The sequence below is a fragment of the Periplaneta americana genome, unplaced genomic scaffold, assembly GCF_040183065.1.
Source record: "Periplaneta americana isolate PAMFEO1 unplaced genomic scaffold, P.americana_PAMFEO1_priV1 scaffold_44, whole genome shotgun sequence".
In the NCBI taxonomy this organism is placed as follows: domain Eukaryota; kingdom Metazoa; phylum Arthropoda; class Insecta; order Blattodea; family Blattidae; genus Periplaneta; species Periplaneta americana.
In genome coordinates this window covers 25748-49897 of record NW_027185525.1, presented here as the reverse complement: position 1 = coordinate 49897, position 24150 = coordinate 25748, and the positions used below count along the sequence as shown (strand labels likewise).

The window sequence follows — 24150 nt, the reverse complement described above, 5'->3', positions numbered from 1 at the left end:
TTATAGTGTAGATTTTTGACAAATACTTCCTCTCCTCTTTCATTTATATGGTCTACAATAAACCCATAAGACAAAGCAATATCAATTAATGTATCATTATCTTTTTTAAAATGAGTAAAATATATTTTATGAATATTATTTTCCAAAGCGTGTGTAATTGCTACTTTGAATGCAAATTCTGAAAAATATACAGGAAATTCAGATTTTATAATTCTAATTTTAATAATCTTTTCATTATTTAAATTTTCTTCTTTATAGGCGGTCATAGCTTTGATGCCATCATCTTGGATGATAAAAGCTTGATTACATTCATTCTGTTTTTTTATAAACCATTCATTAAATTCTTTATAATCTTCTCTGAGAGAGTCAAAAAATTTATCTCTATAATTAATATCTTTAAAATTGACCTTTTGTATCATTATATTTTTTTTCTTGTTTGTTTCTGGATAGTTAATAGACATATTTTTTATCCCCAATTGTTTAAAAAGTAATCGGATATAATTAAGAAATGTCAATATATTTTTTTTGTCTTAATAGAACTACTCCTCGCCCTCTCTAGGGTGGCTCACTCTCTTATGGTTGTTTCAAAGCGAGTTTGTTGTTTTGAGTAATTACCAGATGAGATTTTTGTCTGTATTGCTCATACTCATTGAGCTGGGTTTCTATATCCTGCTGGGTGTTTTTACCTCTTAATATTTTATCTCTTCTCTTTTCTAGCCTTGTGTTTAAATCTTGGTCATAAGGTAGATATTGAGGCTTAACAATGTAACTGGTACAGCTATTTACACATATCAGTATACCCATTGTAAACAGGTACTTGGCTATATTTTTCATAGATTTTTACTCCGTTTAACAAAGCCTCGTTAGAGGCACTTAAAATTCTTTTTCTTTCCTCCGTTTTACCTACGTGGACTCCATAAAAAAAAGTACCCGTAAATGCCAATAATACAGCTATAACAATAATGGCAATCTTCATTTTTCTTTCCGTTTGAAAATAATTTTGAGTACAGATTTAATAAACCCCTGTAAGCTTTTTCTAGTAAGGGCAAATATCAGGAGTATAAATATCACTATCACCATACCAATAAACAGAGTACTCTCCAGGGGGTTGGTAATAAACCCTCTATAAACCTCTAAAAACCCATTCATTTTTTCTTTCTCCCTTTCTTATTTTTCCTAAACCGCTTGGGGGTCCAGCCATTCAGCCAGACTTCTATGGCACTCACACCCCGTTTGTAAGCCACATACAAAGTAGCCAGTAGCAGAGTAATAAGCCAATGTTTTTCTAAAAAATCCAGTATAACGCCTAAACTTTCTTTTAAAAAATAGTAGATGACATCCCATTGGCTCATTCATCTTTTTGTCCTTATGTTATAATTATTTTGTACATAACAAAGATAAGAAAAATGAAAAGTAGACAACATTAAGAAATATTTCTTGTTTTTCTATGAGAATTATATTTATTTATAGGTAAGAAGGCTTTGAAAAGCCCCCCAAACGGGGAGCCTTTAGTCAGCTTAGCTAAAAGGCTAAGGCTGGTACTACTATTGCCAGCAAGACTATGAGAATTGCCGTTCTCATAAAAGCCTCCTTATTCTTTAGAAATCCTTTCGAGCTCCTCTCGTTAAATATGTAATATTCTTTCACTGTAAACGCTTGTAGCGTTAAACTCTGAACTGTTGTTTTCCCTTAAAAAAGATTACAAAAAACAGGATAAAATATTGGACTTTGCTAGTTATTCAAACTAATCTATAACAATGCTCGTAAGAAGAGTAAATGCGTTAGGAGGCTCTATGGAGCCGAAAGAAAAAATAGAAACACTGGCGGTGTACTTAAAGTTACTCAGGGAGTCTGAAAGGAGTATGTCGGACGAAAAGCTTGTAGAAGCGACTTTAGGGTTAACCAGAGAACTGGCTCGGCTGTGTTTAGTGCATAAAGATTCTATTATGCAGGACTATGGGTTTTCTGAAGAAGACTATCTGGCTTGGGAAAAGTCCCTCATCCGTAAAGGTTAAGTTCTTTACCCCCTGTGCTTAAACAACGCAGGGGGATAATTTATAAAATAGCTTGACTTTATTATAATATTTAAATATTTTTAAAATAAAAGACAGGGCAAATCTATGTTTTTAAAATTTCTTACTAAAATAAAAATAAAATTTAAATCTATTTTCTCTTGCAGTTCTAAAAATAATAAGATTAACAAAGTTAATAATACTATAAAAGGAAATAATAATACTGGAAATCAACAAGCTGGTAGAGACATTAAGAATGAATAAAATACAAGGAAATAATAATACTGGAAATCAACAAGCTGGTAGAGATATTATTAATAATTATTATAATAACACAGGCAAAGATATGTTGGCAGAATTATGCCCATTAATCTTAGATGAAATCTATAAGAATACAGATAGTGATGATTATTCTCTAACTCAGCCATTTGAAGAGATAGAAAAAATAAATTTTATTAATAATAAAATTACTCATTATAAGGACTCTTTGATGAATTTTTGGGTAGAAAATCAAAAAATAGAAAAATTAATTTCAATTAAAAATAGCTCTAATTCTTCCTATGCTGGCAGAATTTATGGAAGATTTAAAAGTTTATACGATGACAATAAATATAAATTTGAGGATAAAGAGAATTTTGGAGATTTAATTATTGATTTTTTACAAGAAAAAATAAAAGAACAGATTAAAGATTTTCATAATTTAAGTAATTTCCCTGTGAGTGATTTGCACGAAGGTATAAGAAATTTAACCTTTCATGCATTTTATAAATGCAAGATTTTGGAAAATCCAAATGATAATTAGTGAGTATGTAGCACCTGATCAGAATATTTTTTATATTGGAGCAAAAATCATAGAAATTATTTCTAAAAAGAGGAAAAATGCAAAGATAGATACGATGAAACTTTACAAAGAATTTATGAAAATGTATAATGAGATACCTTTTGAGTATTTTCTTGTATCTGTAATCTGGTTATATATGCTTGAACTTGTAGATACATTAGACAACAGTGGAGATATGAAAAAATGCTTTTAGACCAATTTTTCATTAAAGTTAAAGATAATTCCGAACAAGGTTTTAAAATTATTAGGCAAGTCAATTTCATAGAAGGCTTAAATATTATTAGTGACAAAACTCCTGATCCGAAATCTAGTGGAAATAATGTTGGTAAAACCACATTTATTAGGCTTATCAAATTTTGTCTTGGAGGTGATAAAGATAGTCTATTTAAAGATAAAGAATTAAAAGTTGACAATGATAAACTGCAGGAAAAAATTGAAGATTATTTTTTTGAACTAACTCTTAAGGGGGCTAATAGCGAGGTTATTACTTTATCAAGAGATTTTAAAAAAAATTATTTTATAAATGAAGAAAGAAAAACAGATACAGAATACAAATTAAGTTTAAGAAACATACTATTCAATATAAATGCAGACGAAAAGCTAAAACCTACTCTAGGAGAACTATTAGTTAAATTTATCAAAGTAGATATTAATCAGATTACCAACTTATTTAAAATGAATCATTCAACTACTAATAATTATCAGTATGAAGCTATGTGGCTTGTGCTATTTGGTTATCCAGATATTAAAGACCTGTCAGATAAATTTAATATTATGAAGGATGTAAAACAGATAGGAAAAAAAGATGATAGTACTTTAAATTCTTTAGAACAAGAACTTCCTTTATTACAGAGTACATTAGTAGATCTACAAAAAAAATCTGAAGGTTTAAAAACAAAAGACTATGTTATAGAAAAAATAGAAGATATCTCTCAAATTCAAGCAGATATCAACTATTTAAAAGAAAAAATTAATTTTTTGATTGTAGAAATTAAAGAGTATGAAAACCAAAAATTATTAATAGGCAATTCTTCTGAAATAGATTCTTATAAGATTGAATCTATCTACAAGAGTGTAAAAATAGATCTCCCCAATTTATCAAATAACTTTGATAAAGTAATTAATTTTTATAATACTATGATGTCTAATAAACTTGAGTATATTAGTAATAAATTATCTGATCTTAATAAGCAATGTGCTGAGAAGAAAGAAGAACTAAATATCTTATTGGAAAAAGAGAAAGGCATTATTCTTTTTTTGAAAACAAAAAAAGATTTTGGGGAATATGAAAATATTAATGATGAAATTTTAGAAATTTCTAAGCAGATAGAATCTAAAGAAACAAGAATTGCTATTATAAGAGAAAATATAGACCAGTATGATCTCTTGAATACTCGTATAAATAATATAGAAGATCAACTTGATTCATTTCAAATACAATACAATGAAAATTTAAAAATATTTAATAAATATTTTGCAAACTATACAGATAAAATTTATTCCAGTAAATATTATGTAAAAATAGACAAAAAAGATAATAAATATTTTAAAATCAAAGATTTTTTATTAGCAATAGATGGGCTAGACTCACTATCTACTGGTGATAAAAGAGGTCTAATTTATCTATTTGATTTAGCATATTTAAATTTTTCTATAGAAAAAAAATTAAAAGTCCCTTATTTCTTTTTACATGATCAGTTAGAAACTATATATTATAAAAATATTGAAAAAATGTTTGAAATTACTAATGGTACAAAGGGTCAATGTATAGTTTCACTACTGAGTGATAAAATCAAAGATTTTGATATGCCTATAAATCCAATACTTGAACTATCTCAAGATGATAAGCTTTTTAGAGTTTAACTCTCCACCTTATTAACTCACAGATTTCCCCTAAACCCTAAACAGTTGACCAGAAGAGTGGTATTGATAGTACCCTTGTATTAATGGCAATTGAGTACTGGATTGTTTAGGAAAATAAAGAGCCTGTTTAGTATGGCTTTCTAAAAAAGGGGGTAAAACAGGCTCTTCGTCTACATCCATAATAAATTGGGCTGCGATAGAAAAATAATAAATTTGCCCATCTACTAAATTATCTGTGGATATTGTATCTGTTTTTGGGGTTGCCGAACCCCCCGTCCAAGTGTATGTTATATTAATATTTTTATTGGCATTTGCTAGTAAATCTAGTGGACCTTGAGTATCGTAATTCCAAGAAGTTTCTGTAAAATCAAAATCTGTAGGGAGTTTTGAATTTGTAGGTAATAATTGGCTTACCCTAATTCTATTTCCATCTCCTATTTGTATAAATTTTTGATCTTCTTCTGTTAAAATCATTTAAAAAATTTCCTACTATGAATATCAAATATTTAAAGGAATTTTCCTTTTTTATCATATAAAAATAATAAGACTATTAGAGAAATGGAAGGATATTTATTTTTGCCCCCCCTAACCCCTACCCATTATCTTCCCAAATAATCTGTATTTCACTCAAGTTCCACTCCAATGTTAACCAAACCCCTCTTTTAGTATCCTTAATATACCTCAAGTTGAGGAATATTAAAACGAGGTGTACTTATGAGATGGGACTTGATCCATAAGATTAACAAAGTGGCTCAATCATTTTCTAATGGAGAGGTTAACCCCTACCCAAAATTAGAAGATGAGATATTAAAAGAGATGAAGAGTGATGAGATATCATTTAAAGAAATCTTTGATATTATGTGTATCTGCGCTTTAACAGGTAGAAAAGATTAAGTATGCCAGAGAGGGGGAAACCCCCTCTGTAAAAGAAAGATTACTCTCTTTCTCCTTGTTTTTTCCATTGAGCCCAGATTTTTTCTGCTGCACTAATTCTTTTTTGTGGCTGAGAATTTGGGTGATCTTCTTCTTCTTTCATAACCTTACCAGCCCAACTAGCCATATCTTTAGAAACATGTGTTCCAGAGATATAATCAGTAAATCTGTCGTCCATCGCTAACACCTCCTTTAAGTATTTTCTCTTATTCAGAGAATAACTATAATTTATAGTTTTATATTCTATAAGTCAATATAAAGAAAGTTTTTTTGTTAGTTTTAATACTTCCGTCTCAGCCCCATAAACGGCTTTTCTATTACATTGTAGGTTAGTATGGAGAGCAGTATGGTTAACACAAAAGCAAGAAGTACAGACAAGTACTTATGCCCATGTACTGTATGAAATACATACTTAAGGCAGATTTGATGAGTTAAGTAGAATGAGTAACTAATTATCCCAAGCTTCTGAAAAGGCACATAAAGAATAGGTAATAGTCGTTTTTGATTTATATAAAAATAAATAAATAGAACACTAAAAAATGCTGGTATCTCATATATCATTATTTCAGAATTAAAATATCTTAAAAAAGCACCTATGCATAAAGAAAGCATCAATGATATGGCACATATAAAAAAATTAAATAATCCAAAATCTTTCAGTTTATGAAAATTTATTGCTAGTATTATTCCAAAAATAAAATTGTTAAATTGACCTAAAAAACTGGAATATATTATTGAGCCATCATAAGATATGGCAATAACCCTTAATAATACAATAAGAACTATGATTTTTAATAAATAATTTATTCCAGTTTTTTTATAGAATAGAAATATGAATGGAAAAATAAGATAGAATTGAAATTCTACCGCAATGGTCCAGCTAACATTATTTATATCTAGCATACCATTTGAAAGTGGTATATTCCAAGAAAGTAATGGGTAAAATATTAAATTATCTGCATTAAAGCTTTCTGAAGAAATAGTAAGTGTAAATAACATATATAAAAGGAATAATGGGAAAATTCTTAGAAATCTATTATAAACAAATTTTTTATAATTAATCGTTTCTTTATTTATAAAGATAGTAGCAAACAAATACCCAGATAGAATCAAAAATAAAATAACACCATCTCGCGCTAAAAATTTAAAAAATGCATCAATAAAGGAAAAATCTTTATCTATCCATCCAGTATAATAGGCTATATGACCCATAAAAACCATTAAGCAAGCAATACCCCTAAGTTCGTCTAATCTTGGGTTATAAGATATATTTTCGGATTTCATTTTTCACCCCTGAGGAATAAATCCCCCTCCTATGCTTTAAATATAAGCTGAGGAGGGGTTAAAGTCAAGCCTTATTTTGCTTTAATAGCAAATACTAAAACTGTGTGTTTTGGGGCGGTTTCTGCCCCTACATTAGGGCTGACTTGACCAATTTGTCCATCTACCCCTTTAGAAGAATCAAAAACAATATATGCTCTATTCTCTGAACTAGAAGAAGCACCATATGTAGATTGACCATCTCTATATTTAGATAAAGCTCCAGTATTAAGAATAGCGTCTGAATCTTGAAATGCACCTGTAGTTCCTACAATCTTCCTCATGGTATCAGTCTGCTGTGCCCCTACTGCTTTAGTCCCATCCGTATTACGGATAAACCGGTCTAACAAGTTAGGCACTCTAAAGTGGTCTGCATCCGTGGGTGCTGCATAACCCAAATTAGTATCTCCAAATACATCCCCTATTTTGGTGTACAGTTTGGGGTAGTCTGTTTTTAGGTACTCGGCTCCGTCGCAGCTCAAGTATTCTTCTGGCAATGTGTTAGTGCTAAAGGTTTGTATAGAACCAATAAAGCTATCTTGTAAGGCGGTTAATCCGTCTTGCAGAGCTTTAATAGAATCGGCTACCCCTTGGGTGTCTAGCCTGTTTTTGTAAAAGTTTACAGACTGCTCTATAGTTAGAGTTTTGTCTCCACTGGATCGTCCAATTAAAAACTTGTCTGTGTCTAGTAGTTCACTGCTTAGTATTGCAGGTTTGTCCATAATTCGTATTTGTGCCATAAAAAATCTCCTTTTGGCATTTTTTTGTATTAAGTTTTTATAAAACTTCGTATTCTTGGTTAATTTCGTCCACATAAATAGCACCATTCTCATCTACTAAAATAGCCGAATTGCTACCAATAGCATTCAGCTGTACATCTACTCCAGCGGCTATGTAGTTAAGCATTAGGGTAAAATTAAAACCATTGGTAATTATTTCTCTGGTAATGTAACTATCGCTATTTTCATCCACATAAATAGCACCGTTCTCGTCTATGAGTTCGTAGTCATCTAGAGTAGTGAGCTGGGCAGGGTTGTAAAATATTTTAATTAAAGCAGGATCTTCTTCTATTCTAAAACTAGAATAATCTCTAAAAAATAAAGTAGAAAGTTTAATAATACTGTTGAGCGTAGCAGGGTTGTAGTCTACTAGTATAAAGCTATCAATAGCATTAATTTTTTGGCTATCTGGCAGATTTAAGGGTATATTAAAATGTTCGGCATTCATATTTAAAAAATAAGGGGGCATAGTACTGGTATCTAGCTTGCTTACATCCACAAAATAATCTACAAACCCTTGGCAAATACTCTGCTAAATCAAAAATATTTTTTCAAAATCTACACCCCCAATAAAACTGGGGTGGTTATTTAAGTCTGCTATATCTTTAATATCTATATTCAGCATAAAAAACCCTACAGCACATATCTTTGTGTGTCTGTTCCCCATTCTATGTTAAAGGCTTGTAAAATAGGTATAACATTAGGGGCAATAATGTATATCTTCTGCTTTAAAATCTCCAGCCAGAGGGTCAGATGTATCCTCTTTTAAAGCCATTTTAATATTCTTACTTTTAATACCTTTTATTGAGTACCCTACAATATCATTAATCTTATCTAAGGTAATGTATAGCCCAATAGTTAAATAAGTGTTTATATCTGCTTTAATCAGTTCATAATAATCTTGAATATTAGGTTGGTACAAAATATCTTCTGGGGTTAAAAATACTTGAATATGCAAATAGTTATTAATAGATCTATGCCACTTTGCAGCTCTACTGGTTTTGCCTAAATCCGCTACTTGCCAACCTTCTCTATTATTCTCTACTTCTGGTATCCATTCTGACAATATTCCAGCGGCTCTGGTATCTAAAATAGCTTGTGCTACTTGTGTTTTTTGTTCATCTGTTAAAACATCTTCATTATGCTCTAAACACAGGTAAATATTCCCTCTTTCAAAAGTAAATCCAGTTTTGGCATTAGAAACATCATAAAGCACAGCACTTTTTATAAAATCTAAATTTTCTAAAGCCGTAATAATAGCACTACTTACGGCGGTTGTTTTGGTTTTATTGGTAAAAAGCCTATACCTATAATCCGTATCACTTTCTCCTGTATGTCTTGGGGTTCTGTAGATTTCACCTATTTTGTCTAGTTCGCTACCACTGGCTTTTGCTATTCTTAACGAACTATTAACGGCCTGCACGCCTTGGTACATATTCCAAAAAGAATCCGTCATAAACCTAAGCAGCATACCATTAGGAGTGTTGTCGGTAATGGTTTGTTCGTAAGAGTCGTTTAGGGTTAAAGGGAGTTTAATATAGTTATCTTCTTGTCCTTGTGGGATCTGGGTGACCGAAGAATCTTTAACGATACTCTCTAAAAATTCTCTACAAATATAATATTGGCTAGGTTGTTCTTCTTTATATGGCATTTTAAATGTCTTTTGTGTATGAACAATGTGGAGCGTACAAGTTCCATATTCCTGCAACATTGGAGCCAATGTTGGTGACATTACAGCTAAGAAAATATATTTGGGCAATTTTTTAATATCTTCTTTAGGGCAGTACCCCCCCCCCCCCCCACATCGGGTAGTATCTCACAAACAGGAGCTTTAACGTCTGCTTGTTTGTTGCAAGCTGCGGTACTGAATAACAGTACAGTGGTAAAAAATAAGGTGAAGTGTTTAGTCATAAAGTCTCTCTCTTAATATTGATACAAATGTAATATGTAAAGAGGGGCAAGTCAAGTATGATGTTATAAAGCTGCATCACTTAGGTAGTGTGTCAAAAAATAACCGAGTAGCTTTCATACAATCTTTTATGTATTCATTGGATTCTTCCTTATAGCCTTTTGGATATTTGAGTTTAGAAAAGGCACCATACTCCATGTAGATATAAGGTAAAATTTTATTCAATTTTACAATAGGGCTATGATCAGGATCGGCGAGCTGCGTTCGGATCTCTTTATCCCAATCCTCCACAATTTCTATAATATAAAAGTTTTGACTGGTATAATTATTTTTAATAAAGTCTAATTCGCAAACTGTCTTTAATTTGGATGTATCAAGCACTTCTTGAATACTTTGTTGAGTGATATATTGTTGGCCATCGCCTTTTATGAGAGATCGGAGAGTGTAGATAAAAGATTTTTCGTAGGTATAAGTTGTGGAGCAAGCACCAAAAAATACTAAAAAAGATACAAATAAGATATTTCCTTTTCTCATAATTTCTCCTCAAAGTATAAACCACATACACACCTAAAATTTATCTCCTAAAAATAGAGAGACCAAATTTTTTTGTGTATAATGGAGTTATATTTTGGTGTAGAAAATTTGAGCAAAACTTGTTAAAAGTAAGGAGCAGTTAGATGAAAGTCAAAAATATCAAAACATTTTGTATAGAAGCAGAAAAAAGTTCAGAATTGGAAATAAATATCCACCAAAAACTTCAAGAATATGGCGAATATACTTTGGTAAACATAAAATATTCTTGTTCTGTAGCTAGAGTGAGTAATGCCACAATGTCTCGTTTTTTAAACCACCCCATAACAACATTATTTTCTGCACTGATTATTTTGGAAAAACCAGAAACCGAAAATTGACTGCCTGTTAATTATTCAACAAAATAGCACATCTACTATTATCTGGTGAAGGTACATAAGAGACAACATCATAAGAGAGTGAGCCACCCTAGAAAGGGTAGGTCGTCTTATGATTTCTTATAAGGGGAATATAAATATACTCATATAATTTTGAAAGTCAAGCAGTTTATTTAAAAAATTTATTTGATTCCATTTTTTCAAACTATTTTAACACAGCTGGTGTATCATATAATATTAATACTTTTTGGTACTCTATCATAAACATAAGTAGATGAGAGCGACATAAAGAGTAATAGCAGAGATATAATTACAATGCGTTAATGATTTCTAGGTTCTTCTTTTTGACCATAAATGGAATATAAAAAATATCAAAAAAACCGACCAACATCCAAAACATTATTAAATAACTACCAATATCTGGACCCAAGCCAAAACCAACTAGTGGAAGTAAGATAAGTAAAACAGCAATGATTTTATTTCCAGCATAAAATCGATGAAATTGAAAGTACCATCCAAAAAAGAAATAAAGTAAATAGGCAACTAACACATTTTTTTTACTGGCATCGTAAATCATATTTTTTTTAGAATCATCCATATCACACCTCCAAGAGTACTCAAAATATAATAGGATTATTTTTAGAAATGAAAATAATTACAACTGTTCCATTTTATAATGTGATTACACAAGATATTTTAAAAATATTTTATGCAAGAATAAATAAAAATTTTCAGAAAAATTTGTTTTTTCAATTTCTAATTAATCAAAATCGAATTAAAGGAGACGATTATGCTACAAATCATAAAACGAATGCCGTTTTATTCTACACTTTTTGCTGTACTATTTGTTATTTTACAAATTGCGTGTGATCTAGCCGTTCCACTTTTTACCGCAGATATGATAGATGGAGGGATCCTTAAAGGTAATATCCCTTATATTTTTACTCAAGGAGGAGTGATGTTTTTATTGGCAGGGGTAAGCCTGTTAGCCGCTTTTTTTAATGTTTTACTTTCTTCGAGAATTTCTTACAAACTTTCTGTCAGACTCAGAGAAGAAATTTATCAGAAAGCGATTCATCTTTCTGCTCAAGACTTTAGTAAAATTGGAGAAAGTTCACTGATTACGAGAACGACTAATGATGTTACTCAAGTTCAAAATCTGATAGAGATGGGATTGAAATTTTTAATTATCTCGCCATTATTGGTTTTTGGTTCTTATGCCATGGCTTACTATAAAAGCCCACATGTTTCTGAAGTTTTCTTGAGTGTACTACCTATTATTATTGGGATAGGAATAATGATTATCTTGGTGGCGACTCCTATTTATGGGAAGTTACAGAGAAAATTAGATCAACTCAGTTTAGTTTTTAGAGAAGGGCTAACTGGGCTTAAAGTCATTCGTGCTTTTCATCAAGGAGATTTTGAACTGGAACGATTCAGAATAATCAATAAAGATTACTCTAAATCAGCTATACAAACGAGTTTTTTGGAAGGAAGTGTTGTGCCTATAGCAACACTAGTAATGGGGCTGGCTAATCTTTTTATTATTTGGGTGGCTGGACATGATATTCTTCAAGGTCAAACACAAATAGGAACTATTGCCGCTTTTATGACTTATTCTGTTCAAATGATTATGGGGGTTCTCTTTTTTATGATGATTTTTTCCTCTATCCCACGGGGAAGAATTTCTGCCAAAAGGATCAATGAAATCTTAAATATGAGGGAAAGTATTCATGATCCTGCTTATTCTAGTATCCCAATGCAAGACTCAAATCAACCTCTTTTGGATTTTCAGTCTGTGAGCTTTAGCCATTTAGGGGCTCAAAATGATACACTCTCAGATTTAAACTTTACACTCTATGCAGGAAAAACTCTAGCCATTATTGGTGGAACAGGCTCAGGAAAATCTACGATAGCTCAGCTTGTACCTAGACTTTATGATGTGGCAAGTGGACATATTTTTGTGGAAGGTCAGGATGTAAAAGAGTGGAAACAAAGCCAACTCCACGACAGAATTAGTATCGTCCCGCAAAAATCCGTTTTATTCAGCGGGAGTATTAAAGATAATCTGACTCTGGGAAATCCTTCTGCTACAGAAGAAGATATTTGGGGAGTTCTCTCTATTGCACAGGCGGATTTTGTAAAAGAACTTCCAGAAGGACTGGATAGTCTTGTAGAACAAGGAGGAAAAAATTTTTCTGGTGGACAAAAGCAAAGATTAAGTATTGCCAGAGCATTACTCAAGCCTTCTTGTATCTACATTTTTGACGATTCTTTCTCCGCGTTGGATTACAAAACGGACGCTCAACTGAGAAAATCCATGAAAGGGTTTTTAAAAGATGTGGGTGTTCTCTTAATTGCACAAAGAGTGAGTAGTATTGTAGATGCGGATGAAATTATAGTTTTGGATAATGGAAAAATTGTAGGAAAAGGAACTCACGAGGAATTGAAAAATAACAATCATGTCTACCAAGAAATTATGGAATCCCAAATGGGAAAGGAGGAACTCTAATGAACCAGAAAAATAGTAAATCTAATCCACCTAAAGGGTTAGGAGGACCGTTAAACCGTCATCTTGAGATACAAAAACCTAAGAATACCAAAAAAACGCTTAAAAAATTTGTGAAATCTATTAAGAAAAGATATTTCATATTTTTTGGCATTGCTATTATTTTTACGGTTGTATCGGTACTTTTACAAATTCAAATCCCTAAGGTATTAGGAGAGGCTACTACGGAATTATTCCACCAGTTGACGAATCCACAGAAAGAGTTTGATTTTTCAATATTGAAAAATATCTTAATCTTTTGTGGATCCATTTATATTATCACCAAAGTGTTTGAAATTATTGGTCAGTGGCTTATGTCTTATACTTCACTGCGTATTACGGAGAATTTTCGTAATCTTTTAAAAAAGAAAATGAACACTTTGCCTGTTAGTTATTTTGATACCCATCCTAACGGAAATATTATATCTATTATGATGAACGATATGGATAATATTGCCACTACTCTAAAACAAGGGTTAGCAGAGGCTATCACGAGTATAGTTATGTTTTTTGGTATTTTGTATATTATGATCACTATTAGTTGGCAGTTAACATTGGTCGCTTTTTTAATTGTTCCTTGTAGTTTTTTGGTAGTTAAGTGGATGGCTCCTAAAGCAAGAGCTTATCAAAAAGCTTATATGCAACAGATGGGACAACTTAACAACCACGTTGAGGAATCTTATAATGGACAAATGATTATTAAAAGCTTCAATGGAGAAGAAAAATACTTGCAACAGTTTCAGGAATATAATGCTCCTTTGTACCAAGGCTGGAAGGTTAAATTTTTGGTTGGAATGATGATGCCACTGATGTTGGCTATAAAAAATTTAGGATATGTTTTAGTTGCTGTTGCAGGGGGTTGGAAGGTAGCCACAGGTAGAATTAGCATTGGGGATATTCAAGCTTTTCTCCAGTATACTTCACAATTTACACAACCTGTGGCAGATATGGCTGGAATCGTTAGTAATCTTTTGTCTACGGTAGCATCGGCGGAGAGGGTTTTTGAAATTCTGGATCAACCGGATATGCCAGAAACTATAAATTCTAATCAAAAGAAAATAGGGCATCAAAAAATTGATTTTGAGAATGTTCAATTTGGATATCATTCTACCGAACCTATTATACAAAATTTCAATCTTTCGGTCAAATCAGGGGAGATGGTGGCTATTGTAGGACATACAGGTGCTGGTAAAACTACCCTGATCAATTTGTTAGAAAGATTTTATGATGTGCAAAAGGGTGCTATTTACATGGATGGCGTGGATTTAAGGGCAATTCCAGACCAAGAACTGCATCGTCGCATTGCTATGGTTTTACAGGATGTTTGGATGTTTTCTGGAACAATTTACGACAATATCGTTTATGGAAATAGAGGAATTACTCAAGAACAATTTAAAAATGTTACCCAAGCTACTTATGTAGAGGATTTTGTAAATAAAATGCCACACGGGTACCAGACACTTTTAAATGAAAGTGCTACTAATATTTCCCAAGGGCAATGCCAATTAATATCGATTGCCCGAGCTTTAATGACCAATCCAGAAGTGTTAATTTTGGATGAAGCGACATCTAATGTAGATACCAGAACAGAACTCCTCATTCAAAAAGCTTTGAAAAATCTTATGCAAGGGAGAACGAGTTTTATTATTGCACATAGACTTTCTACAATACAAAACGCGGATAAAATTCTTGTAATGGAAAAAGGTTCTATAGTAGAAGTTGGAAATCATGAAGAATTACTTACCAAAAATGGAGTCTATGCCGAGATTTATCATAGTCAATTTTTAAATCAAGCGGTATAAAAGGAGCTAAAATGCGAGAAAGAAAGGATCATAGAAGGGAAAAAATATCAAAAAAAATGCCAGAAATTGATCCGAAATTTAAAAAGTGTATGAAAAAAGGAGAAAAACCAGAAGAGGAAAGTTTAGATTCTCTTGTGAGAACTCTCCTCTTTTTACTCAAAGAAAAAATGAGTAGACAATTAACTCAATATCACCTGTCCGATGTTCAAGGGAGAACTTTGGGTTTTATTGCTCACCACGAAAATGATGAATTTACACAAAAAGATTTAGAATTTATATTACATCGTCGTGGGTCTAGCATTACAACGATGCTTAAAGGGTTGGAAAAGGACGGCTGGATTACCAGACAGATTGATACAACGGACGAAAGAAAGAAAAAATTAAGGTTAACCCCAAAAGCAAGGAATGTTTTTCAAGAGTTTCATAGTATTCTTGCTTCCAGTGAGGATATTATCCTAAAAGATTTTACCCCAGAAGAAAAAAAACAATTCTATTCTTTTTTTTCTCGTGCTATAAAAAATTTAAAAGACGAAAATATATAAAATTTTATTTCCATTACTCTACTCTATAAAATACACAAGGCTTACCGTTTGGTAAGCCACACACCAAAAAGTGCCTAATTGACTTAGATTTTTTATAAGGTATATTTTATCTGGACTTATTTATTATATGGTAGTAAGTTACAAATTTTAAAAAGGAGGAGTATATGCTCCAAGATATACCAAAAATTGGACTAGGAACATTCCTACAAAAGGATCAAGAAGCTTTTGATTCTGTACTCAATGGCTTACAGGTAGGGTACCGACATATTGATACAGCACAGATTTATGAAAATGAGGGTGGAGTTGGTCGTGCTATTGCTCAAAGTGGAGTTCCTAGAGATGAGATTTTTGTGACAACCAAAGTTTGGATAGAAAATTTTTCCAAAGAGAAATTCATTCCCTCTTTAAAAGAGAGTTTGGAAAAACTCCAAATGGAACAGGTCGATTTAACACTCATCCACTGGGCTAATGCGGAGGTGCCTTTGCATGTTTATATGGAACTTTTGGCACAGGCTAAAATGGAAGGTCTAACCAGATTAATTGGAGTTTCTAATTTTACTATAGATCTTTTAGAGCAGTCGTTTAAAATACTGGGAGCTAAAGAAATTGCGACTAATCAAGTAGAAGTTCATCCTTATTTACAAAATAAAAAACTATTGGACTTTTGTAAGGCTCAAAACATACATATTACGGCTTATATGCCTTTGGCTAGAGGCAAGGTGGTAGAAGACCCTGTCATACAAGGTATCGCTGCTCGACACGGTAGTACTCCTGTGGATGTTACATTAGCTTGGCTTTTACAGCAAGGATTTGCCGTGATTCCTTCCTCTAAAAAACGAGCCAATTTGGAGACTAATTTAAAATCTGTAAATTTAAAATTGGATGCAGAAGATATAGCAAAAATTGCAACCTTAGATCGAGGGGAACGCATTGTAAATCCAGATTTTGCTCCTGTTTGGGACAAATAAAAAGCGGAATTTGTTGGGGAAGACTCTTGTCTTCCCCTTCGGCGGTGATGAATATCATTCATATTAAACAAGATAATTTTTCAATTGTTCTATAAAATCCTGAATTTCTTTTTCCGTTTGTTCTTTTAGTTTTTTACTTTGATTAAAAAGTGCCGAAAAGACAACGGTATTATTAGGTAAAGCCTGAGTCAGATTTTGAATGACTTCTCTTGGTCCACCTTCATGATTGGCAAATAAGATAATTTTTTTATTTTGAATGCGGGAGGCATAATTTTTGAAAAAATCTTTCAAAGCAGGTACAAAAGTCCAAGCCCAAACAGGTGTTCCAATAATGATTGTCTGATACTCCTCAGGAGTAAAAGTATAGGGTTTTATACTGGAGGCAACAAGAATTTGTCTTCCTCCCCAAAATACTTTGGTTAAGAAATTTGTCTTACTAGGTCGTTTTTCTTCTTGCAGTTCTAAACAATCCACAGGATATTTTTCTTGAATTTGTTGAACAATATTTTTGGTATGTCCTTCTAAGGAGTAGTATACAACGGCAGTTTTCATGATAACCTCTTGGCAAGAATTTTGAAGAGAAACAAAGGTAAGACCTTTTAGAGAGTAAAAGAAATTTTTTTATATAGAATTATCACTCTTTACAAAAACAAGCAAGAACAATCCTAACCAACTCAGTGTAGATGAAATATAAACAAAGATTGAAGCCCTCAGAGAAAGAGGGCTCCAATGAGTCATTATTTTTTGAATTCTTTGTAATAAGTGTCAATCAAACTTCTCATACGAACTCCAATTTCAGAATAGTTCGCAGCAGTTAAGTTAGAAAGAGAAACTCTTACGGAAAGAGGTTCTTTTACACCAAATCCATCTGCTGGAAGTAAAACAACTCCGAGTTCGGCCATATCAAAAAGAACTTCTATATTCTTTTTGTTAGATTCCATCCAATCTCCAAACTCTTTGCCGTAAATACGAGAGCCTAAGCGACCCATAGGCACAATATGGTAGTAGTGCACATCATTTTCATCATGAGGAGCATCAATTCCGATACCTTGGTACAGAGCGAAATAACGATCGTGTTTCATTTTTTTCATAGAAGTTTTAAACTCTTGTTTTTCATCAATGAGTTCTGATAAAGAGAAAAGTGCCATTTGAATTTGTTGAGGAGTAGAAGCTCCAGCCGTATGGTTAAGTCCAATAGAACGACTATCGGCTACCATTCTATCAATAAATTTCATTTTTCTTGGTTCTACAACAACAGGAGAATAACGATGGTCTAACTCTTTGTTGAGATCCTCTGGAAGTTTTTGGATGAGTTCATCAATGACATTGTCTTTAGCTAAAGCAATCACACCGAGTCTCCAACCAGTAGCACCAAAATATTTGGAGTAAGAATAAACAAGAATAGTGTTTTTAGGGCAGATATTAAAAAGAGATTCAAAATTATTGGCGAAGGTGGCGTATACATCGTCGGTCAATAAGATTAAATCAGGTCTTTTTTTTACGATTTCGGCAATTTTTCTTAAACTTGCATCTTTGATTTTTACAGATGCAGGGTTGGTTGGGTTAACCACAAAGAAAGCTTTGATCTCTGGATCTAAAAGTTTTTCTAGTTCTTTATCGTCATACTGCCAGTTACTATCATGTGTTCCATTGACCCCAATTTCTACTAATTGGTACTCAGCCAAATGAGGGATCTCAATATAAGGGACAAAGATAGGCATTCCTAAAGCAATTTTATCCCCTTTTTTAATAATCCCATTCTTGTTCAGGGATTGAAAGATATAGGTCATAGCGGCTGTTCCACCTTCTGTGGCAAACAAGTCTACTGTGTCAATAGATTTGGTGTATCCCATTTCTTGTAAAACATATTTAGCCGAGATTTGCTCGGTATATTTGAGCATTCTAGGAGGAACAGGATAGTTATCCCCAAGAATTCCATTGACAAATTCTACGAGAAGATCGTTTTTGGAAATTCCCATTTTTTCCCAAACATAAGCCACCACTTTTTTTAAGAGTTGCACTCCTGGTTTATGATGATGTTTGTTGACAAAAGCATCAAATCTTATATCCATTCCATTACTTTCAGGAGTAGCTCCTAAACTGGGCATATAACTAAAAAATCTTTCTGCTTCTTGTAATGCGAACATTCCTAATTGAAAGAATGCTTCTCTTGGGAGAGTGGAAATAAAATTTGGATTCCCTCTTCCTGCATTGAGCATTTTACTGCCGAGTTTTTCGGTAGCAAGGCTAATCAACTCATCTTTAATCTCGAATGGACTCAGATGCTGAAATTTTGAATAATCACGACTCATGATGCGTCTCCTTTAATGATTTTGGTCCTTCCCTCTTACGGATCTGTAAAAGAAAAGGACAGTTTAATAAATAATACTAGCTTTTTTTAGCCATTTTTTCTGCTCTTGGTTTAGAATATAAAACCCATACCAAAAGAGAAAGGATAATAAGAGGTAAAACTCCTACCCATAATATTTTTAGATCTTTCATAATGGAAGAAACTAAACAAATAATGGAAACAATAATAGAAATAGGAACTAAAATTCCTGCAAAAGCTAATTTAAAAGACCCAGCAATACCCAATTTTCTAGCTTTTAATACGGCCATATTGACAGGAATATACTGTAAAAAACGACCAATTCCGCTCACCGCTACTAAAAAGACAAAAGTGTCTTCAGATGTATAAACAGAAACAAGAACAATCAAGATAGTAATAATCATAACGGTGATAATGGATGTACCTGGAACACCATTAGCATTATTTTCTGCCATTTTTTCTGGTAAAAAATGATCTTTGGATAACGGTACACTGTTTCTGGCACTGGCAAAAGCGGTAGCTAAACTGAACCCGATCATAGAAATAACGGAGACAGCAACAACAACATTTCTTGCCCAGCTACCCATATAAGCTGCCATAGCATCACCAATAGGAGCCCCTGTAGTAAGCATTCCTTGTCCTAAAATACCAATGGCATTAAAGTAGATGAAGAAATAAACCACAGTGAGAATAATCATAACTGAAAAGATGGCTCTTGGGATATTTTTAGTAGGATTTTCCATTTCTTGGGCGGCTACTCCGATATTTTCAAAGCCATAGAACGAATAAATCAGTAAGAGAAATCCTCCTCCTAGTGCACTTAAACTAAACGGACGGACAACGTCTGTAGGAGGTGCTGAAAAATTAGACCACTGAATAAAAAAGATACCTGTTACAATAAAAATGAGTAATGGTACAAATTTAATGATGGTTAAAACATTGTTAAAAACCTCGGAAGATTTGACTCCTCTTAAGTTAACAAGTGTGATTAACACAATGAGAACAATAGAAGTAATTGCTTTACCAGATGAGGTGTTAAACCAAGGATTAACTACAGAGAGTGCTGTTGGGACAGCAATCATATTCGCTCCCCAAGCCATACATCCTACAATAAAACGAATGAACCCGACTTGGAATCCCCAAAATTTACCATAAGTTTCTCTGACATAAACATAAGGTCCACCAGTTTCTGAAAATTTTCCTGCCATTTCGGCAAAACAAAGTGCCATAATAGTGGCAATCACAGCACACAGTAACAACACATACAAACTGTTTACACCCAAAGCAGCATAAGCTTTACTCGGTGTAATAAAGATTCCAGCACCAACAATGCTGTTAATTCCTAAGAATACAATACTCCAGAATTTGAATTTTTTTCCTTCCACTTTGTTCCTCCTTTTTTGAGTGAGAAGAGGGCAATACATACCCTACCCTTTCAAGCTTACTATTATTTGTCATCAAAGTCAAGAAATTTTATTTGAAATAATCTCAAACTAGCGTAAAAACGAAGAAGTTTTTTATTTTGGAAACTATGAAAATCCATAAAGTCTAAAAAAAGTTAAAATTTTTTTCTCTTCTGATTATCTTAAAAGGGTGTTTTTTAAAACATAATAACTTTATACAAAGCACCAGAACAAGTGGGGGCATTTTGCTGGAGTATACTTTAGAACCTTTGATATCTCAAAAAGAAATTTCCAAGATTATTATAACTTTAGCCACTCAAATTAACAAGGATTTTCAAGGACAGGAAGTTTTGCTTGTTGGGCTGTTACGTGGTTCTGTAATTTTTTTATCCGATTTGGTGAGAAAACTAACAGTGAATGCCACTATCGATTTTATGACGGTCTCCAGTTATGGGAACGATTTGAAGAGCTCTCGAGATGTGAAAATTATCAAAGATTTAGAAGACGATATCTACAATAAAAATGTGATTTTAGTAGAGGATATTATCGATACAGGACATACCTTATCTAAAGTGGTTGGGATGCTCAGTACAAGAGAACCCAAAAATTTAAAAATCTGTACTCTCTTAGATAAACCTGAACGGAGGGAGGTCAGTATACCTGTAGATTATGTAGGACAGGTTATTCCAGATGATTTTGTTGTCGGTTATGGAATCGATTTTGCTCAAAAATATAGGACATTGCCAGATATTCGGCGAGTTTGCTTTAACAAGGAGAAATAGTATGAAAACTTATGTTGTACTAGGTACACAATGGGGAGATGAAGGAAAAGGCAAAATTATCGATGTCCTCTCGCCAAAATCGGACTATGTTGTGCGTTATCAAGGGGGTAATAATGCAGGGCATACAGTTGTCATCCACGATCAAAAATTTGTTCTTCACCTCCTCCCATCAGGAATGATGAGTTCTCCTGGTAAATGTATTATTGGAGCCGGTGTAGTTGTAGATATTGATGTGCTTCTAAAAGAAATAGAAAGTTTGGAGAGTAGGGGTAAAAAAGTAGATAACCTTTTTATTGATCAAAGGGCTCATATTATTATGCCTTACCATATTGCCTTGGACAAAGCTAAAGAAGAAGCTATGGGCGAGGGTAAAATAGGTACGACACACAGAGGGGTAGGACCTTGCTATGTAGATAAAGTAGGGCGTGTAGGGATACGAATGGGCGATTTATTAGAGCCACAAAAATTTAAAGAAAAACTTGCGTGGAATGTATCAGAAAAAAACGCTCTTTTGAACCATTATGGACAAACTGGTTTTGATGTAGAAGAAATTTTTACTCATTTTATGTATTTGACCAATCTTATAAAGCACAGAATAATAGACGCTGTATTGGAAGTTAACCACGCCATAGAAGAAGACAAGGTTGTCCTTTTTGAAGGAGCACAAGCTACGATGCTCGATGTAAATTTTGGTACTTACCCCTATGTGACATCGTCATCGCCCACAGCAGGAGGTGTTTGTACGGGTGCAGGAGTTTCTCCTAAAAAGTTGAATCGAATTTTAGGGGTTATGAAGGCTTATACCACCAGAGTGGGAGAAGGTCCTTTCCCAACAGAGCTGGATAATGAATTGGGTGAAAAAATAAGACAAACTGGCGGAGAGTTTGGAGCTACCACAGGAAGACCTAGGAAGTGCGGATGGCTGGATTTGGTGGTGGGTCGATATGCTGTTTTAGTTAATGGTCTTACCGATGTGGTACTGACAAAAATTGATATTCTTACGGGAATTGACAAACTTAAAATAGCTGTGGGGTATCGATACAACGGGCAAATTTATTCTGTGTATCCAGGAAACTTAACAAAGTCTACTCTGGTGGAAGTTATCTACCAAGAATTAGAAGGTTGGACAGAAGATATTTCCGAAGTGAAGGATTATGATCAACTTCCAGAGAATTGTAAAAAGTACATCGAATTTATAGAAAATACACTCCAATGTAATGTTTCTATGGTTTCTGTAGGACCAGAACGAACACAAAATATTTATCGTCATTCTTTACTGGATTAGGGGAGTATATGGATACGAGTCAGTATGCAAACCCTTTGGTAGAACGCTATGCCAGTTCCGAAATGCTTTATCATTTTTCTCCAGAAAAGAAATTTAAAACTTGGAGAAAATTGTGGGTGATTTTGGCAGAATCTCAAAAAGAGCTGGGCTTAACAATTATTACCCAGAGTAAAATTGACGAACTGAAACAATTTCAAAATGTGCTCAATTTAGATGTAGCCAGAGAATATGAAAAAAAATTCAAGCATGATGTTATGGCTCATATCCATGCTTATGGAGAACAAGCACCCCATGCCAAAGGGATTATCCATTTGGGGGCAACAAGTGCTTATGTTGGAGATAATGCGGATCTTATCCAAATTAAAGAAGGATTGTTACTCATTCGATCTAAAATGCTCGCTATTATTGAAAAATTATCCGAGTTTGCTTTAAAGTATAATGATCTCCCTACTTTGGGTTATACCCATTTTCAAGCAGCACAATTAACGACAGTAGGGAAAAGAGCCTGTTTGTGGATCCATTCTTTGGTTTCAGATTTGAAAGATTTAAACTACCGCTTAGAACATTTACCATTTTTAGGGGTTAAAGGCACAACGGGAACACAAGCGAGTTTTTATGAACTTTTTGGAGGAGATTATCAAAAAGTGAAACAACTGGACCAGTTAGTAACAGAAAAATCAGGCTTTTCTAGCCAACAGAGTGTCGCAGGTCAAACCTACGACCGCAAAATAGATAGTACAATTTTAGAGTTATTGGGAGGTATAGCACAAAGTGCTCATAAATTTACAAATGATATCCGACTATTGCAGCACCTCAAAGAGCTAGAAGAACCTTTTGAGGACGATCAAGTCGGGTCTAGTGCTATGGCATACAAGCGTAATCCTATGAGGAGTGAGAGGATCGGTTCTTTGGCAAAATTTGTAATTTCGCTGGTTTCTAACGGGAGTTTTGTTGCTGCTACTCAGTGGTTTGAAAGAACATTAGATGATAGTGCCAATCGTCGTTTATCTATACCTCAGTCTTTTTTAGCCCTAGATGGTATACTACTACTTTGGCTAAATATTATAAGTGGATTGGTAGTTTACCCTAATGTTATCCAAGCTAATATTCATAAAGAACTCCCATTTATTGCCACGGAAAATATTTTGATGGCAGCCGTAAAAAAAGGACAGGATAGACAGGAAATTCACGAAATTATTCGAGAGCTTTCTATGCAAGAAACTCAGGAAATTAAGTTAAACGGAAAGCCGAATCAACTTTTGGATCGTATTGTGCGGGATGGTCGATTAGGTTTTACAAAAAAAGAACTGACAGAAATGTTAAATCCCAAAAAGTTTATTGGTTTTGCTCCACAGCAAGTCCAGGATTTTATCACTGTGGAGGTTCAACCATTCCTACAAAAATATCGTTCCGAGTTTTATACAAAAAATCCATTTTTAAAAGTTTAGGTCAACTTTTAATCATAAAATTGGGTTAAAACTTTTATGTCTACAAGTTTGTAGTATTGTAGTTTAGAGATACGAAACTGCCGTGGATAGCAAAATAAGAAAAGATTGATAGGGAATTTGTGCAATTCCTTCAAAGTTTTTCAAAAAAATCTTAAACATTGGATAAGTATTTTTTCGGGTGGAAAATTTTAGGATTTCTGTTTTTCCTACCACCAAAATGATGTCTTTATGCCTGAATACAATAGCATAAATATTTTCTTGTGCTTTCATAAAATCTCCTCATTTTACTCAAGTAAATATGGAATAAGAATAAGTCCAAAAAAATTGGATAAAAAATTCAAGTTTGGTAATCAATTTTTCGAAAATTCTCCAACACTTGAGTTGAGAAAATTTTCTTACCTCAAATTCAAGTCTAATTGCTGACCTTTTCACAAAGAGAGATGTCTCTTGGGGCAAAAACATAAGTTTGCTTTTTGGA

The 24150-nt window shown here is 33.2% G+C and overlaps 2 protein-coding genes across 2 annotated transcripts; both read left to right on the top strand.

Annotated features, from left to right (window-relative positions):
- Nucleotides 1-12324: 12324 nt before the first annotated feature.
- Nucleotides 12325-13077, top strand: LOC138694112 (uncharacterized ABC transporter ATP-binding protein Mb1304c-like). The gene has a single exon (XM_069817733.1). It carries the CDS (start codon nucleotides 12325-12327, stop codon nucleotides 13075-13077), a length of 753 nt encoding a protein of 250 aa, XP_069673834.1.
- A 638-nt stretch (nucleotides 13078-13715) lies between these two features.
- LOC138694111 (fatty acid ABC transporter ATP-binding/permease protein-like) lies at nucleotides 13716-14915 on the top strand. The gene has a single exon (XM_069817732.1). It carries the CDS (start codon nucleotides 13716-13718, stop codon nucleotides 14913-14915), a length of 1200 nt encoding a protein of 399 aa, XP_069673833.1.
- Nucleotides 14916-24150: the final 9235 nt, after the last annotated feature.